Genomic DNA, 17,163 nt, shown 5'->3' with positions numbered 1-17,163 from the left:
GCCCATTTGCCAGGTCACAGAGATGATCTCTCTCAATACTATTGTCTCTACACTAGTGTACTCTGCTATTGTTTATTATTCAAAATAGACTCATTTTTGTATTACAGTAAAGGGAATTTTGAGGTAACGATCAACAACAGCCCTAGGCTGTGTTTTTGAATCTCAGGATTGGAACTGTCTGAGCATTTCTGCCTTAAGTTTGGAACTTTTTGGCAGCCAAAGTGTACCTTATATCTGCACTCAGTCTTGTACAGGAGACAGTTTTCTGTCCTTCCTCCTAGTGGTTCCTGACTTCAGATTGGTGTCCATGTGGGATCCTGGGCTCCAGACAGGGTCCCCAGTCTCCTCCCCAGGAACAACAGGTTTTTGCTTCAACCATTCTCTCACCAGCAAAGGATCTTAACCTGTGTCCCACCTATCCCTGCAAGGCAGGCTGTTTGCTTTTTCTCCCTTCCTCCAAAGCAAGAGATTTTTGCCTGGGCTCAGGATCACAGAGGATATCTGTCTCCTCTCGTATTATCATTTTTCTAGTACCATAAACCAGTAGCTTAGAGCTTTTGCTTCTTTTAAGAGGAAGATCTACAGAAATAGGGTTTCCCCTAGAAGGCCAGTGAATGGACCTTCAGTTTCCTGCACCGTCTTCATTATTTCCCCTGAACAACTGGTGGGTGTCCAAGATGAGCTTACAAATGACTGTTAACTCTCCTTGTGTCTTGAACTCCCAGATATTTCAAACTGACATGCTTGCTCACATCTAGCCTTTAAGAATCTGCTGAAATTTTGGCTGATTTATTCTTACCCTCTTATATAGTGGTCATCTCGTTCTCCAGTGCTCTGCCAAAGGCCAAAGACATTTTGTGCTCCATCTCCCCTTGGCAGGGCCTGCCACTCTTTGGAATCTGGTCTACTTGGTCCCCTTTTGACCTCAAATCTCTAATGCAGTCAGGAAAAATTATGATCTTTGTATATTATCTGCCTTTTTCTATTTCTACAATGGGTCCAAAGTTCTACATTTTAAGCTGAAATGAAACTCCAAAGACAATTTTTAATCTTTAAGGAGCAATTTATAATAGCACTAACCACTGAACCTGGAATAAAAATAATTCTAAATTCTCAGTTTGTCTCCTGAATTTGATAATGTTTAGTACGTAAACAGAAATAGAAATTAAGATTTATTTTTAAAATCCTGGAAAATAACAAGCGATTTAAACACATTATTACTTTGGTCTCCCTCATAGCTAAATTAAGGGGATGGGGTGGGGGACATGAACCTTATGCTCTTAGTTTGGTTTTGCTTTCAAAAAAGACGAGAAGGAAAGTTTGTCAGCAATCTTCTCCAGTGTTCAAAATACATTACAAATATGCTTAATCTCTAAAGTATTAGACTGGTGCTCCTTCAGAGTCTATGATACATCAATTATATCTAAGGTTAGAATATAGCACATAAAATAACTTCACAGCAGTATTGTCAGTTTTCACTAATCCATAGAGTTAGAAAGAATTTAAAGTAGTCTACTTCAAACTCCTATTTAATGCAAAATTTGCCTCTAAACATCCTTATTGGCTGCACACTGTAACATGGGTCTCTACTCAAAAGGCAGCCTACTCAATTTTGGGAAAAAATTTTTACAAAATATCAAGCCAAACTGAATATCTCACACAGAGCCAAAATAATGTGCAATCATTTGTTCTAATTTATCATTCCAGAACTTACAGTAAATCTAATCCCCTTTTCACTTGAAAGGTCATCATATACTTGAAAGTGATTGTGTTTCCTTTTCCTATTTTCCAAACTGAAACTTCCTAGTACCATCTATTATATTTCCTTTATGCCCATTAAACTGTAGTCTTATGGCTTATGTCTCAAAACTTTGTGTTCTCCAACTGTGACCCATACTTCCTCCTTCATCATCTAAATATTAAATGTTCTGAAGTGTATATACCTATGTTTCCATTTTTATTTCCTCTATTTGTATTTTCCTTTTGGACAGTCAAATCCAATTTCTTTGTCATGTATCATCTCTATGAAAATAACACTCACATCTAAGCTTTGATATCTCTTGAAATCAGGGACAAATTCTGTTGTTTTGTGTCTGTAGAATATTTCATGATGGATCACCCAAAGCCCTTGTGGTTTGGGGTCAGAAAAGTTTTGCATTTGCTTCTGCCTGAGTCCAAAATAGTAACAGCACTGGCATTATTTTGGCATAAATTCCTGCTAAGGGTAGTGCAAATTAATACTCCATAGCTACACATAACAGTTCCTCAGGTAATCATTTTCCTTACTCAATGCCCAGCTTGACAGAGAATTCCTCAAATGTTCTCCTGGTCAGTAGACACTGTTTTGTTTTGTTTTGTTTTGTTTTCCGCATCTTTTGCAGGTGACAAACCAGTGTCAGGGATCTCAGTCCCAGGTCTGCCCCTTCTCCTACCTCAACCAATAGCTTTAGGTCTAAAATTTCAGCACTTGTCCCATTCTAAGCAGTAAACACCAGCATCTAAGTCCACTGACATTTTCCCAGGCTACTGACATATCCATGTTGAAGCTAATGCTCAGCCTTTAAATTCCTTCATTAAATTTCTCCATCCACAGATTTATCCTATCTTTGTTTTGGGCTAAACTTTGGATTTACATTTTTTTCTTGTGGTTCAGCTAGTGTTTATATGAGTGTACAATGTGTGTGTGTGTGTGTGTGTGTGTGTGTGTGTGTATGTGTGTAAGGTGTCCATGTTTGCTCAGTCCAACAGCTGCAAGAGCTAGAACTCTGCTGCATTTCCCAGTATCCAGAGGCTGAGTCTACTTGGTTTTTCCACTGGCAACTCAAGCTCTGTGTATCAAAAATAAAAACATATCACAATTCCACCAAAACTCCATATTTTGCCATAACTCATGGCACTCTGTCTTTGGGTTTTAATGGTATGAAATTTTGAAAACATCTTCAATCCAATATCCCTGTTGCACTCAATCCAATTAGTCACCAAGTTAATTCTACAGTGGCAACATTTCACTTAACATAGTCTAACAATTTTAGTCACTCAAAAATGAAATATTTATCTTTCGGAATTTTTATGCAGATCAAATGAGATCAATAGATCAGACAAGAGGCACTACAAGACTACAATAACAGATGGAATAAATTAGCTATTGAGTGACCCAGCAATCCAATATTTGCATTTTAACTAGTAATATTTCATGGATTTCAACAAATTCACATGTATCTCATATCTACCAAGAATGTATGAATGAAAAACAAATTCATTCACTCAGAACCTGATATACATCTCTATCATAGTTTTAATATTTCTTAATTTTCATATTATTAGTTACCTGGGCATGAACAGTGTCTGATTTCTCTTATAAACCAAAAAATCTGTGTGAATGGATAAAAATGAACTAATTTGAAATGAATAAACTAAAATTTAGCCCACATTATTTGCCAGGGACTTTTCCTATTTTACTTTATTTAACCTTAATAATAATTGTGTGTTGTGTGTTAGTTGCTCAGTCGTGTCCAACTCTTTGCAACCCCATGGACTGTAGCCCACCAGGCACCTTTGTCCATGGGATTCTCCAGGTAAGAATACTGGCGTGGGTTGCCATTTCCTTCTCCAAATAATAATAATTAATTATTATTTAATAATCAGTTCAGTTCAGTTGCTCAGTCGTGTCCGACTCTTTGCGACCCCATGAATCGCAGCACACCAGGCCTCCCTGTCCATCACCAACTCCTGGAGTCTACCCAAACTCATGTCCATCGAGTCAGTGATGCCATCCAGCCATCTCATGCTCTGCCATCCCCTTCTCCTCCTGTCCCCAATCCCTCCCAGGATCAGGGTCATAATAATTAATTATTATTGTTCCAATTCTACAGATGAGGGAATTCAGATACATGGAAGTTAAATAATTTTGTTAATGTCCATAGGTAGAATAGGACAGAATCAGGATTTTATCACACATAACCTTATTGCAGACCTGGAAATAGAATTTATTATTTCTTTCACAAGAAATAGTATATTCATATCATAATAATAGTTGGGTTGCTGTCTTTGGGGAAAATTCGATTTGTTAAGTTCACTGTCAAATGTGGTACTCAACACTAACCTTAGTTCAGATTACGTACATTTGCTGAGCTCTAACTTTCCGGTTCTGGGGAGTACATGTCTTCTAATTTAATAATAAAGTAGCTCTTCTGGCAGCCACATCACAATGTGGACTCATTTATTTCACACATAAATAAAACAACTAACCTTTTTCCACATGCATTAGTAATAAATTTTTCTTCCTATGTTGTAACTGAGTAGTTATATTTTCTTAATCTGTGAAGATTTAAGATCCAAGTGAACCCAATTAAGTTCAATTTTTTGTTTGTTTAGTTTTATTTTCTTTTTAGCTCATTAATCAAGTCTGGTGATAATTGTGGAGTCCTGATTGTGTGTATTAATTAGCCATTCTTTCTAGGTTTTTGTCAACAGTTTTCACTGTTTATAAAATCATTATAAAAGGTACTGGAGATATATTAAAAAGCTTTGTTTTTCCATAAAAGACACAAAATTATATTCTTAAATATAATACCCACTTTTTTGTCTTTATATTGATAATGCTTTGATAAGAAAATGATCTAGAATAAGTACAGTTAAAATCTTTTGTATTATGAATTCATATCTTTGTGTGAAAAAAAATTCTTCCATCTCTCTTGAAATAAACTCCACTGAAATTCTCCATTGGAATGACTGTGATTCTAGACTTGATAGAGCTCATGTGTTTTGAAAAGCCAACTTTACAGTGATACAGTGATATAGATAAAATACATTAAAATATTATAGAGTTAAAGATGATTCACAAATAATTAAAGAAAAAAAGAGAGATTTCTAAACAATTACCAGTAAAAAACAAAAAAGAATAAGGTCAAAATTGGGCAGTTTTTCTTTTTTTTTTTTTTTAATGAAAGCTAAGTTTAAGAACATGTGAAAGCTCAGAAATTAAAAAAAAAAAAAAAAGAAAAGCTCTTAGAACTGTGACACAAAGTCTGTGTATAACTATCTTAAGCAGAGACAGAAATTTTGATTTTAAGAATAGTTGGTCATTTCTGTGGACTGTACTTGTCATCAGTGATTTTATTTTTGAAACATCATAAGCCTGAAATATAATATAATCAAATGATTATATAACACCTCCAGTACCAAACTTCATTGTACCAAGTTTGTTCTGAACTCTGATTTTTAATAATTTTGCCCTCGTATACAGTGCTTACAAAAATAAATGTATTCTGCACTCTACATAGATCTGCTATAACTTGTCTGGTTTTCAAAGTATTTTTCAGGAACCAGAGACTTTCAGTCTCTCTGTCTCTGTCTCTTCTCTCTCCCGTTTTATATCAGATAATGTTGCTGCTAAGTAGCTTCAGTCGTGTCCGACTCTGTGCAACCCCAGAGACCGCAGCCCACCAGGCTCCCCTGTCCCTGGGATTCTCCAGGCAAGAACACTGGAGTGGGTTGCCATTTCCTTCTCCAATGTTAGAGTTGATATATATCAACTAGGACTGACAGTCCTAGTTTTCAGCATTCACTCAATGCAAATCACGATTAGATCACAGGGTAACCAGTCCTGAGAATCTTTCACATGGAAACAACCATTTTTTATTCTGTTTCCTCTTCCTGGGTAGAGAGGTAGTTTAAAGATAACTTAGTGTCCTCTTGATTTCAATAAACTAAAAGATATCAATCTTTTCATCTACAGCAAAATGTGGACAATGTTATTGAAGAAGTAAAAAATATATGCAGTGTTCTGGGATGTGTGGAGACCAAACAAATTACAGATGCTATAAATGAACTAAATCTTATTCTTCAGAGAAAACCAAAGGTAAATACACTCATTTATTACACAGCAATTATTTTAAACCTGAGTTCAATAATTAATTAAGGAGAGTGAAAGACTTTTGATGAACTGGTATATATGTATGTGTGTGTGTATGTGTGTGCATGTGTTGCTGTTCATATATATTTCAATCATTTGGGGATAATGAAAACTTAATTCTATTATACCAAAATAATTGAATTAAAAGGAAATTTCTTATACCTTTGAAGTGTAACTACAATACAACCTTCAAGTGAGACTGAAATCTATCCTACAGTCCTACCTAGATGAATGTGCTTATATAATAATATTCACAGGCAAGTGTTTGTATAGACTATTAATGGTTCTCATGCACACCAGTGTATGCAGAGGTAGGTACCCATGCTTGCTTGGACAAGCATTTATGCAGGAAAGAATAGATCAGTTTTTGTGGTATTTTTTGTTGAATCTTCAAGGCACACTGCTTTGATGATCTCACATTCTATAATGATTTCCTGGGTTTTCCATTTATAAAAATGAGCATTATATGAGCATTATATGATTTTTTCTTTTAAATCTCAGAAATCTGATGTAGATTATATGTGAATATTGCCTAAGAAAAAGATTAGGATATCTGGTTACAATGAATTGTTCAATCTTGTTGCTAGTTTAGCAAGTGATAAAGTCAAAAGATAGGATACTGCTGATGATAATAACTAATACTTGATCAGATCAGATCAGTCACTCAGTCGTGTCTGACTCTTTGCGACCCCATGAATCGCAGCATGCCAGGCCTCCCTGTCCATAACCAACTCCTGAAGTTCACCCAGACTCATGTCCATCGAGTCAGTGATGCCATCCAGCCATCTCATCCTCTGTTGTCCCCTTCTCCTCATGCCCCCAATCCCTCACAGCATCAGAGTCTTTTCCAATGAGTCAACTCTTTGCATGAGGTGGCCAAAGTACTGAAATTTCAGCTTTAGCATCATTCCTTCCAAATAAATCCCAGGGCTGATCTCCTTCAGAATGGACTGCTTGGATCTCCTTGCAGTCCAAGGGACTCTCAAGAGTCTTCTCCAACACCACAGTTCAAAAGCATCAATTCTTCTTTGCTCAGACTTCTTCACAGTCCAACTCTCACATCCATACATGACCACAGGAAAAACCATAGCCTTGACTAGACGGACCTTTGTTGGCAAAGTAATGTCTCTGCTTTTGAAAATGCTATCTAGGTTGGTCATAACTTTCCTTCCAAGGAGTGTCTTTTAATTTCATGGCTGCAGTCACCATCTGCAGTGATTTTGGAGCCCCAAAAAATAAAGTCTGACACTGTTTCCACTGTTTTCCCATTAATAAGCAGCAAAATAGAAATTTGAGCCCAGGCCTCTAAACACACTTCAGTACATATGAAACTTCATAAAAGAGAGTGACTGCATGCATTCTTTATCTATATGGATAGGAAGAGCACAGATTCTATTACCTTGAAGGCACCAGTCTTGAAATTTCAAAAAGACTGATTTACAAAGTTGACAATTATACTAATATATATAAATTGTCATTGTTTCAAATAGGTGACTAGTAAAAATCAGTAATTTCTTACTATCAGACTTCCTATGTCTTTTTTTTCCTCAAGTGCAACTGCTTTACAATGTTGTGTTAGTTTCTGCTGTACAACGAAGTGAATCAGCTATATGTATACATAAATCTCCTCCCTCTTGAGTCTCCCTCCTACTCTCCCATCTCACGCTTTTAAGTCATCACAGAGTGCCAAGCTGAGCTCCCTATGATATACAGCAGCCTCCCACTAGCTATCTATTTACACATGGTAGTGTATATATGTCCATGCTACTCTCAATTCATCTCCTCCTCTCCTTCACAATCATCCACCCCTGCCCCAATCAACAAGTCCATTCTCTACATTTATGTCTCTATTCCTGCCCTGCAAATAGGTTAATCATTACCATTTTTCTTGATTCCACGTGCTTAGTCGCTCAGTCATGTCCAACTCTTTGCGACCCCATGGACTGTAGCCCAGCAGGCTCTTCTGTCCGTTGCAATTCTCCAGGCAAGAATACTGGAGTGGGTGGCCATGCCATACTGGAATAGGTTTCCATGCCATACTGGAGCGGGTTGCCATGCCTTCTTCCAGGAGATCCTCCCAACTCAGGGATGAAATCCAGGTCTCCCATATTGCAGGAGGATTCTTTACCATCTGAGAAACCAGGGAAGCCCAAGAACACTGGAGTGGGTAGCCAATCCCTTCTCCGGGGGATCTTCCCATCCCAGGAATCAAACTGGGATCTCCTGAATAGCAGGTGTATTCTTTACTAGCTGAGCTACCAGGGAAGCCTGCTAGATTTCATACATACGTGTTAATATATGGTATTTGTTTTTCTCCCTATATCTTATTATAAATAATTACAATTGTATTTGTTGCAATTAGATGTAATAAATTCAGAATTTTTAATATCCTATTTGCATTACATGAACAGTGACAGTGGTGACTGAGGAGCAAAGGTCTCATATCAACAAAAGATTTTATAACAGCTGAAGTTAAGATAACAAGTGAGAATTAATTTGCAACAAGTTATTCATTTCTCTTAGATTACCACATTTTGGAGATAATACAAATACCTAGAGCTGATAATAAAATACAAAAAGCATAGGGTCATGCAGAGATGATTTGAATTTGAGATCTGCCACTTGCCAGGTGAATATACTTTGGAAAACTAATTAACTTCTCCAAGTTTCAGTTTTCCTCATCTCTAAAACAGAAAAAGAAAACAGAATTTGCAGGGTTCTTAAATCAGAAATAACATTAACAAATGGGCCAGATGAGAGTATATTTTGAGTGGCTCAGAGGTAAAGAATCTGTCTGCAATGCAGGAGACCACCTACAATGCTGGAAATGAAGGTTCAGTCCCTGGGCCGGGAAGATCCCCTGGAGAAAGTAATTGCAAACCACTCCAGCATTCTTGCCTAGGAAAACTGATGGACAGAGGAGTGTGGCAGGCTACAGTCCATGAAGTCACAGTCAGACACAACCTAGCAAGTAAACCACTACCACCCATTATTATTAGTGGAAGTAGTAGAGATGATGCTGTAGTAGTTTTTTATAATCTTCCTCATGAGGCCAAGAAGAGTTTAATTCACCCAAGTACCACTAAATACTCTCTTATCTCTGGGCCATTGGTTATAGCCAACCTCATGATAAATGCTAGAGTAGGAAACCAGATACATGAATGTGGACACATGTCTTCCCATCTGTTAAGACCACTTGGCTGTTCTTTAGTTTTTATGTCCTGCTCTCAGTAAATCAGTAGAAACAAACAAATGATCAAAGAAAGAGGAAAATCTAATTTTAGGATGAAGCATTTCAAATGCTGTTAAAGTAGCACTTTAACAACAACAACAAAAAAGCTTTTTAAAGAAAAAGCTTTCTTTAAACATTCATTTTCTGAAACTCCCTAGATAAACAAAAATGACAGTTTTCTCAAAAATATCAAATTTTCAACATATCTGAAGCAAAAGAATCCTTCAAGGAGAAACAAAGTATTTCCTAGGAAAATATGGACAATTACAATAATCAATAATCGAGAGAAGCTCATATCATATTTCACATTTCTTCTATACTTAAGAGCACTAAATTGTATGTGACTATTCATACATAGAAATGAAGAAAAGAATTTACATTTACCAGTTTTATTTCATATATGTCAAGGGTCAAAATAAATAGTTGAATATCCCCAAGTAAACAGATTCTGCTTGAGTACCTTTTCAAAGTTTATTCAACATTATTCAGACATTTTTTCCATCCCTTTTCTCAAAGTATCTTAACTATAAGCCCACCTATATAAGAAAATCAGCACAAATAGTAAGTATATTTTACATTATTTCTGTAGTAACCAACTATGGCTAATAATGCCAAACTATTTCAATCTATCCACCCACCATAAACCTAAAACTAAAGAAACACTGAGAAATATGTCTTCTGCCAACAGATTCAAATTTCAGAAGCTGTCCTTTTTCTTGGCTGCATTTTTAGGTCAACTAGCAAAACACTATTTCCTGCCATACCAGGAAGTAATTAAGTATTTACTAAATGTAAGTTTTGGCAAAATGAAGAACTATATCACAAATGCAGTTGTACTCCATCTATACTTCATGCTCCCACCTAGCACTGGAAACAATTTTCCATTCTTTAGAACTGTATTCCAGAAGCTCACATATTTCCATTAAATACACAATAAACAAACTACAAATAAAAAATACAGTCTTAAAAAAAAATACAGTCTTACACATTGTGCTGTAGGTGGTTGTCATGGTGATTTAAAAATACAAGTTTACATTTCTGAATAAACTGAATTCTAGTTAAGTCATGCTAACGTGTTTAACAATCTCACCCACACAGCTGGGGTAAAGATCTCATGTGTTCAGCTTAGTAGTTGAATCTATGCTCTAATAGATGAACTATTTTACCTAAGAGAATTGCTTCTGAGAAGGTTCATGTGAATGATACTCTTCAATGAAAAGTTACATACATGTTTAATTACATTCTAAACATGACAGAAGACTTTTCTCTCTAAAAGGAATACTCTAGCAACTTCCTTGTGACAGGAAAACAATTATTCCCTAGTTTGTTTGTTTGAAAAATCAAGCTTTTCATTAATTGGATTTCCTTCAAAGCAAACTTGTCAAAGCAAAATTTCCAAAAAAATTTAGCGTCAGTTAAAATGGATCTTGTTAGAAAATTGAATTTTCTTTTTGACTGAAATGTAACTTTTAATGAATCTGTGAATCACCTACCTTATATAGTTTTCATGATAATGAAGTTATAGCCAGTAAATTCTAAACCACTAAAGTAACTCCAGGTGTACAATAAACATAAACAAACAAGCAAATAAAAACCCCCATGCTAATGGATACAAACTTAAATGATAATGAAAAACACAAAATTTCAGATAGTTTTTTTTTTTTTAATCCAGGATACAATCTCAAGTATTTGACTACCAGTTTCTCTTTTTAATCCTACAAAATAAAGAAATGAAACTATACAGTGAATCTGTATGATTTTTTAAGCCTGTATATAAATGACTGTTAAAATAAGAACTGAACACACTAAACAGCGAAAATGACAAATCTTTTATACTAAAATATCAGTCCCTGTTGTGGAAGGGGGATTGAATTTAGGCACTATCTGTGGGTGTGTACTGAGTCGCTTTAGTCGTGTCCAATTCTTTGCTACCCTATGGACTACAGCCCCGTCAGGCTCCTTTGTCCATGGGATTCTCCAGGAAAGAAACTGGAGTGGGTTGCCATACTCTCCTGCAGGGGATCTTTCCCACCCAGGGATCAAACCTGGGTCTCATGCATTGCAGGCAGACTTTTTTACTGTCTGAGCCACCAGGGAAGCTATTTTGCCACCAGGCAATATCTGCAGAACTGTTCAAATAATACTAAGAAGGCTGAGCTTATGCTAGAAATTATTTTTTTTAATCAAATAATAAAGATCGATGATTATGACAGTTAGAAGACTCTTCTTTCATCTTACAATTTAGATTTCCTGTTTAATAAGTAATATTTATATAAGGCACCAAGAAATGCATTTTCTTTTTATCATAGCAGAGAAATTCCTATATGTAGATTGTGGACATTATTGGTTTGGTTTTCCAAATTTGTTTTCTGAATAACAATTGTATCTTTCGACCTATTTTTCTTTTTCAGAATCTTCATCAAAATTCAGACACTTCAGCAAAAGGTAAAACATATGTGCACCCAAATATTTTTTAAATAAACAATTTCTAAAGCCAAAAATAATTTAATTTTTCCAAATATGGTGATAACACACACATAAAATATTTTTGAGGGAAAAAACTTGCTAAAACTCTTTTTACTGACAGTAGTGATTATTCTGCAAGTGAATAAAAATCCACTGCCTTTGAGCCTGAGATTTTTTTAAAAAATAAAGTCAAGAAAGCTATAAAAGTAAAAAGAATTCTGAAAATGCCCTTTTTACCATTCTAAGAAAATATAAAATTTTATTTAACTAATGATATTCTGATGTAAGAGAAGTCAGAAATGTAGCAGATGTCTTTCTTCAAGGTCATTAATTTCCATTTTAAAATCAAGCTCTATTTGAAGCATCAACTTAATGTATCAGGCAGGAGGATTTGGTTCTGAAATACTTAAGTGTTCGCAGAAGCTCTGAACCTACAAAACTGTAAGCCACAGGAGGACTGGGCCTCTGTTGAAAAGGGTAGATAGTGTGGTCCACAGCAATGAGTCTGGCTTCTGGAATCAGGCAGAACTGATTTTGAATTCCAACTCTGCCCATTTTTTTACTCTGATGGTAAAAAATTAAACTCTCTGATCCTCAGTTTTCCTAATATGAATAAAGGATAGGACAGTATGTAAAGTGCAGGGTGTGGTCAAGATTGCTCTTGTTTGCACTGGCAGATCGTATTTGGCTTATGAACACTTATGAGTATCTTTAAGAAAATTATCTGACTCACAGATGTTCAGCTGTCAAAGGTGACAGTGAAGCACAAACAATAACTCTGACCTGTCCTCCATAGCCTTAGTGGTTTTCAGTGGAAAGTTACATATAGCAGGGTATCCTGTCAACTCTAATTCCCATCACTCAAAAGATACAGTAAGTCCCCTACATGTGAACCTTCAAGTTTCGAACTTTGAAAGATGCGAACGTGTGTTCAGGCATGAGTGAAACTGCAGCTTGCCCTCCATCACCTACTGCTAGTGATTCTTCATCTCCACTGCTTCCCACCTCCTTCTCTCCATCTCCAGTCAGTAACTCTTCTCACCTGTTCACTCGATGTCAGTTTCTGTATACCAGCTGCTGGACTGTACTACTGTACTTTTCAACGTACTATACTATCAGATTAAAAATGTTTATTTTTTGTTTGCTTTTTATATGTTATTTGTGTGAAAAGTATTATAAATCTATTACAGTACAGAACTATATAGTTGATTGTGTTAGCTGGGTACCTAGGCTAACTTTATTGGACTTACAAACAAATTGGACTTACAAATGCACTCTCAGAACTGAACTCATTCATATATAGAGGACTTACTGTTTGCAATACATAGGAAGAACTCCCCCACTTCACATCACAGAGGAAAATGGGACGGCAAAGGGTAAGGGCAAAAAACCTGTTTTGCTAGTGCAAAAATCCCTATTCCAAGCATTCACATAATAAAACTCCAGAGCACCACCAAGAAAGGGGAGAGATAGACACCCCCTAACAATTTTCCTAGCACCGAGTACAAGTAAAAGAACGAGGAGTGAATAAGCCAGAGGTATGCCTATATGAAACTGGCCTTTTCCTCCTTTCTATCAGGAATGTTGGAATAAACTCCTCTCATCCTATGCTCTTCAGGGGTCAGGATATGAGAGTCCACAAAATGGCAAGAAATGTCCCCATGGATTTATAATCCATCCTAAGTCATCACAGAAAAGGAATTAATTCTGAATTAAAAATTCTTCTTCTGCAGCTCTCATAAACTTTTCATGAATCATACTTCTCATTCTACAAGATAAATATATTTTCTAGTATTTTATTATATAGAAACACCTTACAGTAGTTTAAAAAGCAGAAAGGAAGAGTGCTGAAATGACAGCAAAATGAACATTTATCCGTATATACATGCAATTGCTTTCTATTTAAGTACTCTGAAATAAAAGTCTAGAATCCTCTTTACACAAAATGTTGATCTAACAATGCTGCTGCTGCTAAGTCACTGCAGTCGTGTCCGACTCTGTGCGACCCCATAGACGGCAGCCCACCAGACTCCGTCGTCCCTGGGATTCTCCAGGCAAGAACACTGAAGTGGGTTGCCATTTCCTTCTCCAATGCCTGAAAGTGAAAAGTGAAAGTGAAGTCGCTCAGTCGTGTTCGACTCCTAGGGACCCCATGGACTGTAGCCAGCCAGGCTCCTCCGTCCATGGGATTTTCCAGGCAAGAGTACTGGAGTGGGGTGCCACTATTATTGATGATTCTGATTCTCATACTTAATATTCTTATGGATTCTTCGCCATATACTTTGAAGCTAAGAGATCTAATCATACCTGTGCTCTACACGAGCATTCATTAAATCTGGCATGCTGCCTGTTTGTGTAAACAAAGTTCATTTGGAACATGAAAAACAAACCAGATTTTAATACAGATTATGTTTGCAAGGAAAACACAGACTTCACTGAACAGGAGAAGTACAGAAAGTGACAAACAGCAGCAACACAGAGACTGTTTTCCATTCAAAAGTACACTAGAATAAAGTCATGTACTCTTACCCCCTTATTTCCATAAAAATGCAAACAAAACATCCTAATTAAGGCATTTTAATCACCTATATATTGTCATTGCTTATTTCCTGTTACTACAAGTCTTTTCTCATTGCAAAATCAGGTGCAATAAACATTTTCCCATATTTCACCAAGCCCAGTACTTTAAGTCCTTAATATATTCCCGATGATAACTAAAAATGTATTCTTCACCCAGAGTTCTGGAAGAAGCACACATCTCTACACTACTACCTCAAAGAAGCAAATTCTAATCTAGAACTGTTTTTCTGCAAAAAAGTAAAAAGTGGAGTTTGAGTAATTAGCCCAATAATTAAGATTCTCTAAAATATGTGCTGGGGCTTCAATTAATGAGATCTCTAACTCAACTTTATGATTTATTTTAACGTGCATTAATTTGCACAAGATTGGGAATTATTAACAAGAAGTCTGTACTTCCTGCTTCAGAATACAATTTGGGGACCAGAGAAACAAGATGTTTTTATAAATTTATAATTCTCTGCCTCCTGTTGTTCAGGAGAAACCCTGTTGGTTGGCCTCCAGAGTTTGATGAGGCCTCTTTAAAGACTATTTTTATGCTCCTTTCCTCTTCTGTTTCATTAATTGCTACTGCTGATTTCTCAGAGAATTTTAATTAGAGCTCTTTCACTCTGTCACCTCAGGCTGTTTCAACAAAGGGCACAATTTTAGAAACACAGCAAGTGAGTAGAATTTGGCCATCTCATAAATTTTGTACAAATTTATGAATAACTAAGTGAATAATAGCATGTGTTGGACAACAACAACAAAATGTTTAATTATGGGCAGAGCTACTGAGGGACAGGATGTGGGAAGAAGCTCCATGCAGAAGCTGGCCTCTTTCCTGGGCAATGGAACACTGCACACATACTATGGGAGGAAGCGTCTAGCTCATTCTGCTAATTTCTTTTCAAACCAACTAAGAACCAAAAGAATCTGCCTGCAATGTAGGAGACCCCAGATGGATTCCTGGGTTGGGAAAGATACCCTGCGGGAGGGCACGGCAATGCACTCCAGTATTCTTCACTGGAGAATCCCCATGGACAGAAGTATCTGGTGGGCTACAATCCATGGGGTTGAAAGGAGTCCTATAGGGCTGAGCAACTAAGCACAACACACAAGAACCAAAAAGCAATTTCCGTTTTGGAAACTACTCATGAGAAAGTGCACGTGTCTCAAAAAAACAGTGCTGTGTGATGCGACTCCACACTGAATATGCTTATACCAAATTTGTGACTTGTTCCACTTGTTCCATTCATCATCTATTTATTATTATTATTATTATTGGTCGAACTGAGTGGCTGGTAGGATCTTTGCTTGAATCGCACCTACTGCAGTGTAAGTGTCCGGATTCTTAACTAATGGACCACCCGGGGAACCCCGCCCCCACACTTGGTCCCTTTCATAATCTTAATGGACATTTCTTTTTCTATACCTCATAATATAAAAATGTTTTAAAATATAAAATATAAAAACCTTTAAAATATAGTACAGTAAGTAAAATAAAATGTTATGAGAATTTTTTAAAAATCACAGCAGATCTTGAGAACATAAGATCTAAGGATGCGCTTACTTGTTCTGTCAACGTCTCCTCAGCTGCCAAGGGCTTGGCAACCTTGCTCTTCTGGGCTGTGGTCTTGGGGACTCACGGCTGCACATGACCCAGCTGCCCAAGGGGTAGGGAGAGGGTTGGGGGGGGGAGGGCGAGGAAGGAGCCCACCCTGGCCCTGGCATCCGGGACCCCATCTGGGACAGGTGAACACCACCAGCCCTGCCCAACCAGTGGGCTAAGAACCTGCAGTCTGGAGAGCGAGAACAGGCGTTCAGGCCGGACCACTACAAAGCCAAGGCCACGCAGCCCTACTCCGCAACTGACACTCCCAGTACCATGTAGACGCCTCGCTTGAAAAGGCCCGCACTCTGACCCTGGAGTCGTGAACCAGAACTAGCTGGTGTCCAACTGGCAAGCTTGGGGTTGAAATGGAAGGAAATTGTCCATCAGTCCCTTCCTTGCCCTACAGAAACCTCAGTCATCATCTGCAAACACCTGCCAGGCGTGTTCAGCCTAAAACTTAGTTCAGCCCTGCTGGGGAAAGGCTGCCCGTCGAGGCCGACCAGCTCCTGTGTCGGCCCTTTTCCTCCGGGAAATGGAAGCTGTGCGGTAACCCGAGACGGAAGTCAGATGGAGGCTTGACTTCTGGAGCAGCAACCATGTACGGAGGCCTAGGATAAGGAGGCAGGGGAGAGAATCTTCTGCCTTTCCCCACACAGGCTGGCTCCGCCCATCCCTCCGCCGGGGCCCCATCACGTTCCCCGTGTTCCCGCCCAGAAGCCGAGGATTGCTGCGGATGCTCAGCAGCACTGGCTTCAGGCCTCCGGACACAGTGTCTCCCTCCCAAGTACCGCCTGGAGGACCAGCTCTCCTCCGGCAGGCTCTCCTCCGCAGCCCGGCGACCGTTCCCGATGTGGGAACCGCCGCCAAGAATATGGTTCCTCCGCCTCTGTCTTCCCCACACTGGTGGCACTGCCTTTTCATTTACTTTCTCCAGAACAAGGCGGCCGAAAAGGAGAAACATCTGAAATACGGCATTTCCGTACATATTTCTGGCCCAGGATGGATAGAAGAACGCAGGGTTTTCTGCCTCACTCTCGTCTACCTAGACCCGCCTGTGGGATTTAAGGAGGCCTTTTGCCGGGACTGAACAAGGCCTGAAGTAGGGGTCTTGATCACAACCACAGGAGCCTTGCAACCCCCGACCTTCGAAACTTGTCAGCAAAGTCAGGCATAAGTGACCCAGAGGAGTAGGAGGGCTCCATTGATAACACTTCATATTATACATTCATCTCTTAAAACTCTTTGTCACCTAAATATTTGTCCATTAAAGCGTTTCCTCATCTAGGTAAAAAGGGAATAATTTTTAAAATACAATTTAAAAAAATTATTATTTTTTTTTACCTTACAATATTGTATCGGTTTTGCATACAATTTTTTACA

At 37.9% G+C, this 17,163-nt stretch overlaps 1 protein-coding gene across 4 annotated transcripts in view; it reads left to right on the top strand.

Moving 5' to 3' along the window:
- The window catches only part of PIK3C2G (phosphatidylinositol-4-phosphate 3-kinase catalytic subunit type 2 gamma), a 669,174-nt gene that overhangs the window by 293,330 nt on the left and 358,681 nt on the right, over nucleotides 1–17,163 (top strand). For all 4 annotated transcript variants that reach the window (XM_061417725.1, XM_061417726.1, XM_061417724.1 and 1 more), the window contains 2 exons: nucleotides 5,738–5,860; nucleotides 11,558–11,591. In XM_061417725.1, the coding sequence (XP_061273709.1) occupies nucleotides 5,738–5,860; nucleotides 11,558–11,591 (157 nt within the window). The remainder of the gene's footprint in view (nucleotides 1–5,737; nucleotides 5,861–11,557; nucleotides 11,592–17,163) is intronic.

Source organism: Bos javanicus, chromosome 5 (genome assembly GCF_032452875.1).
Source record: "Bos javanicus breed banteng chromosome 5, ARS-OSU_banteng_1.0, whole genome shotgun sequence".
Classification (NCBI taxonomy): Eukaryota; Metazoa; Chordata; class Mammalia; order Artiodactyla; family Bovidae; genus Bos; species Bos javanicus.
The sequence above is the reverse complement of the archived record's forward strand: the minus strand, read 5'-3'. Positions and strand labels throughout refer to the sequence as shown.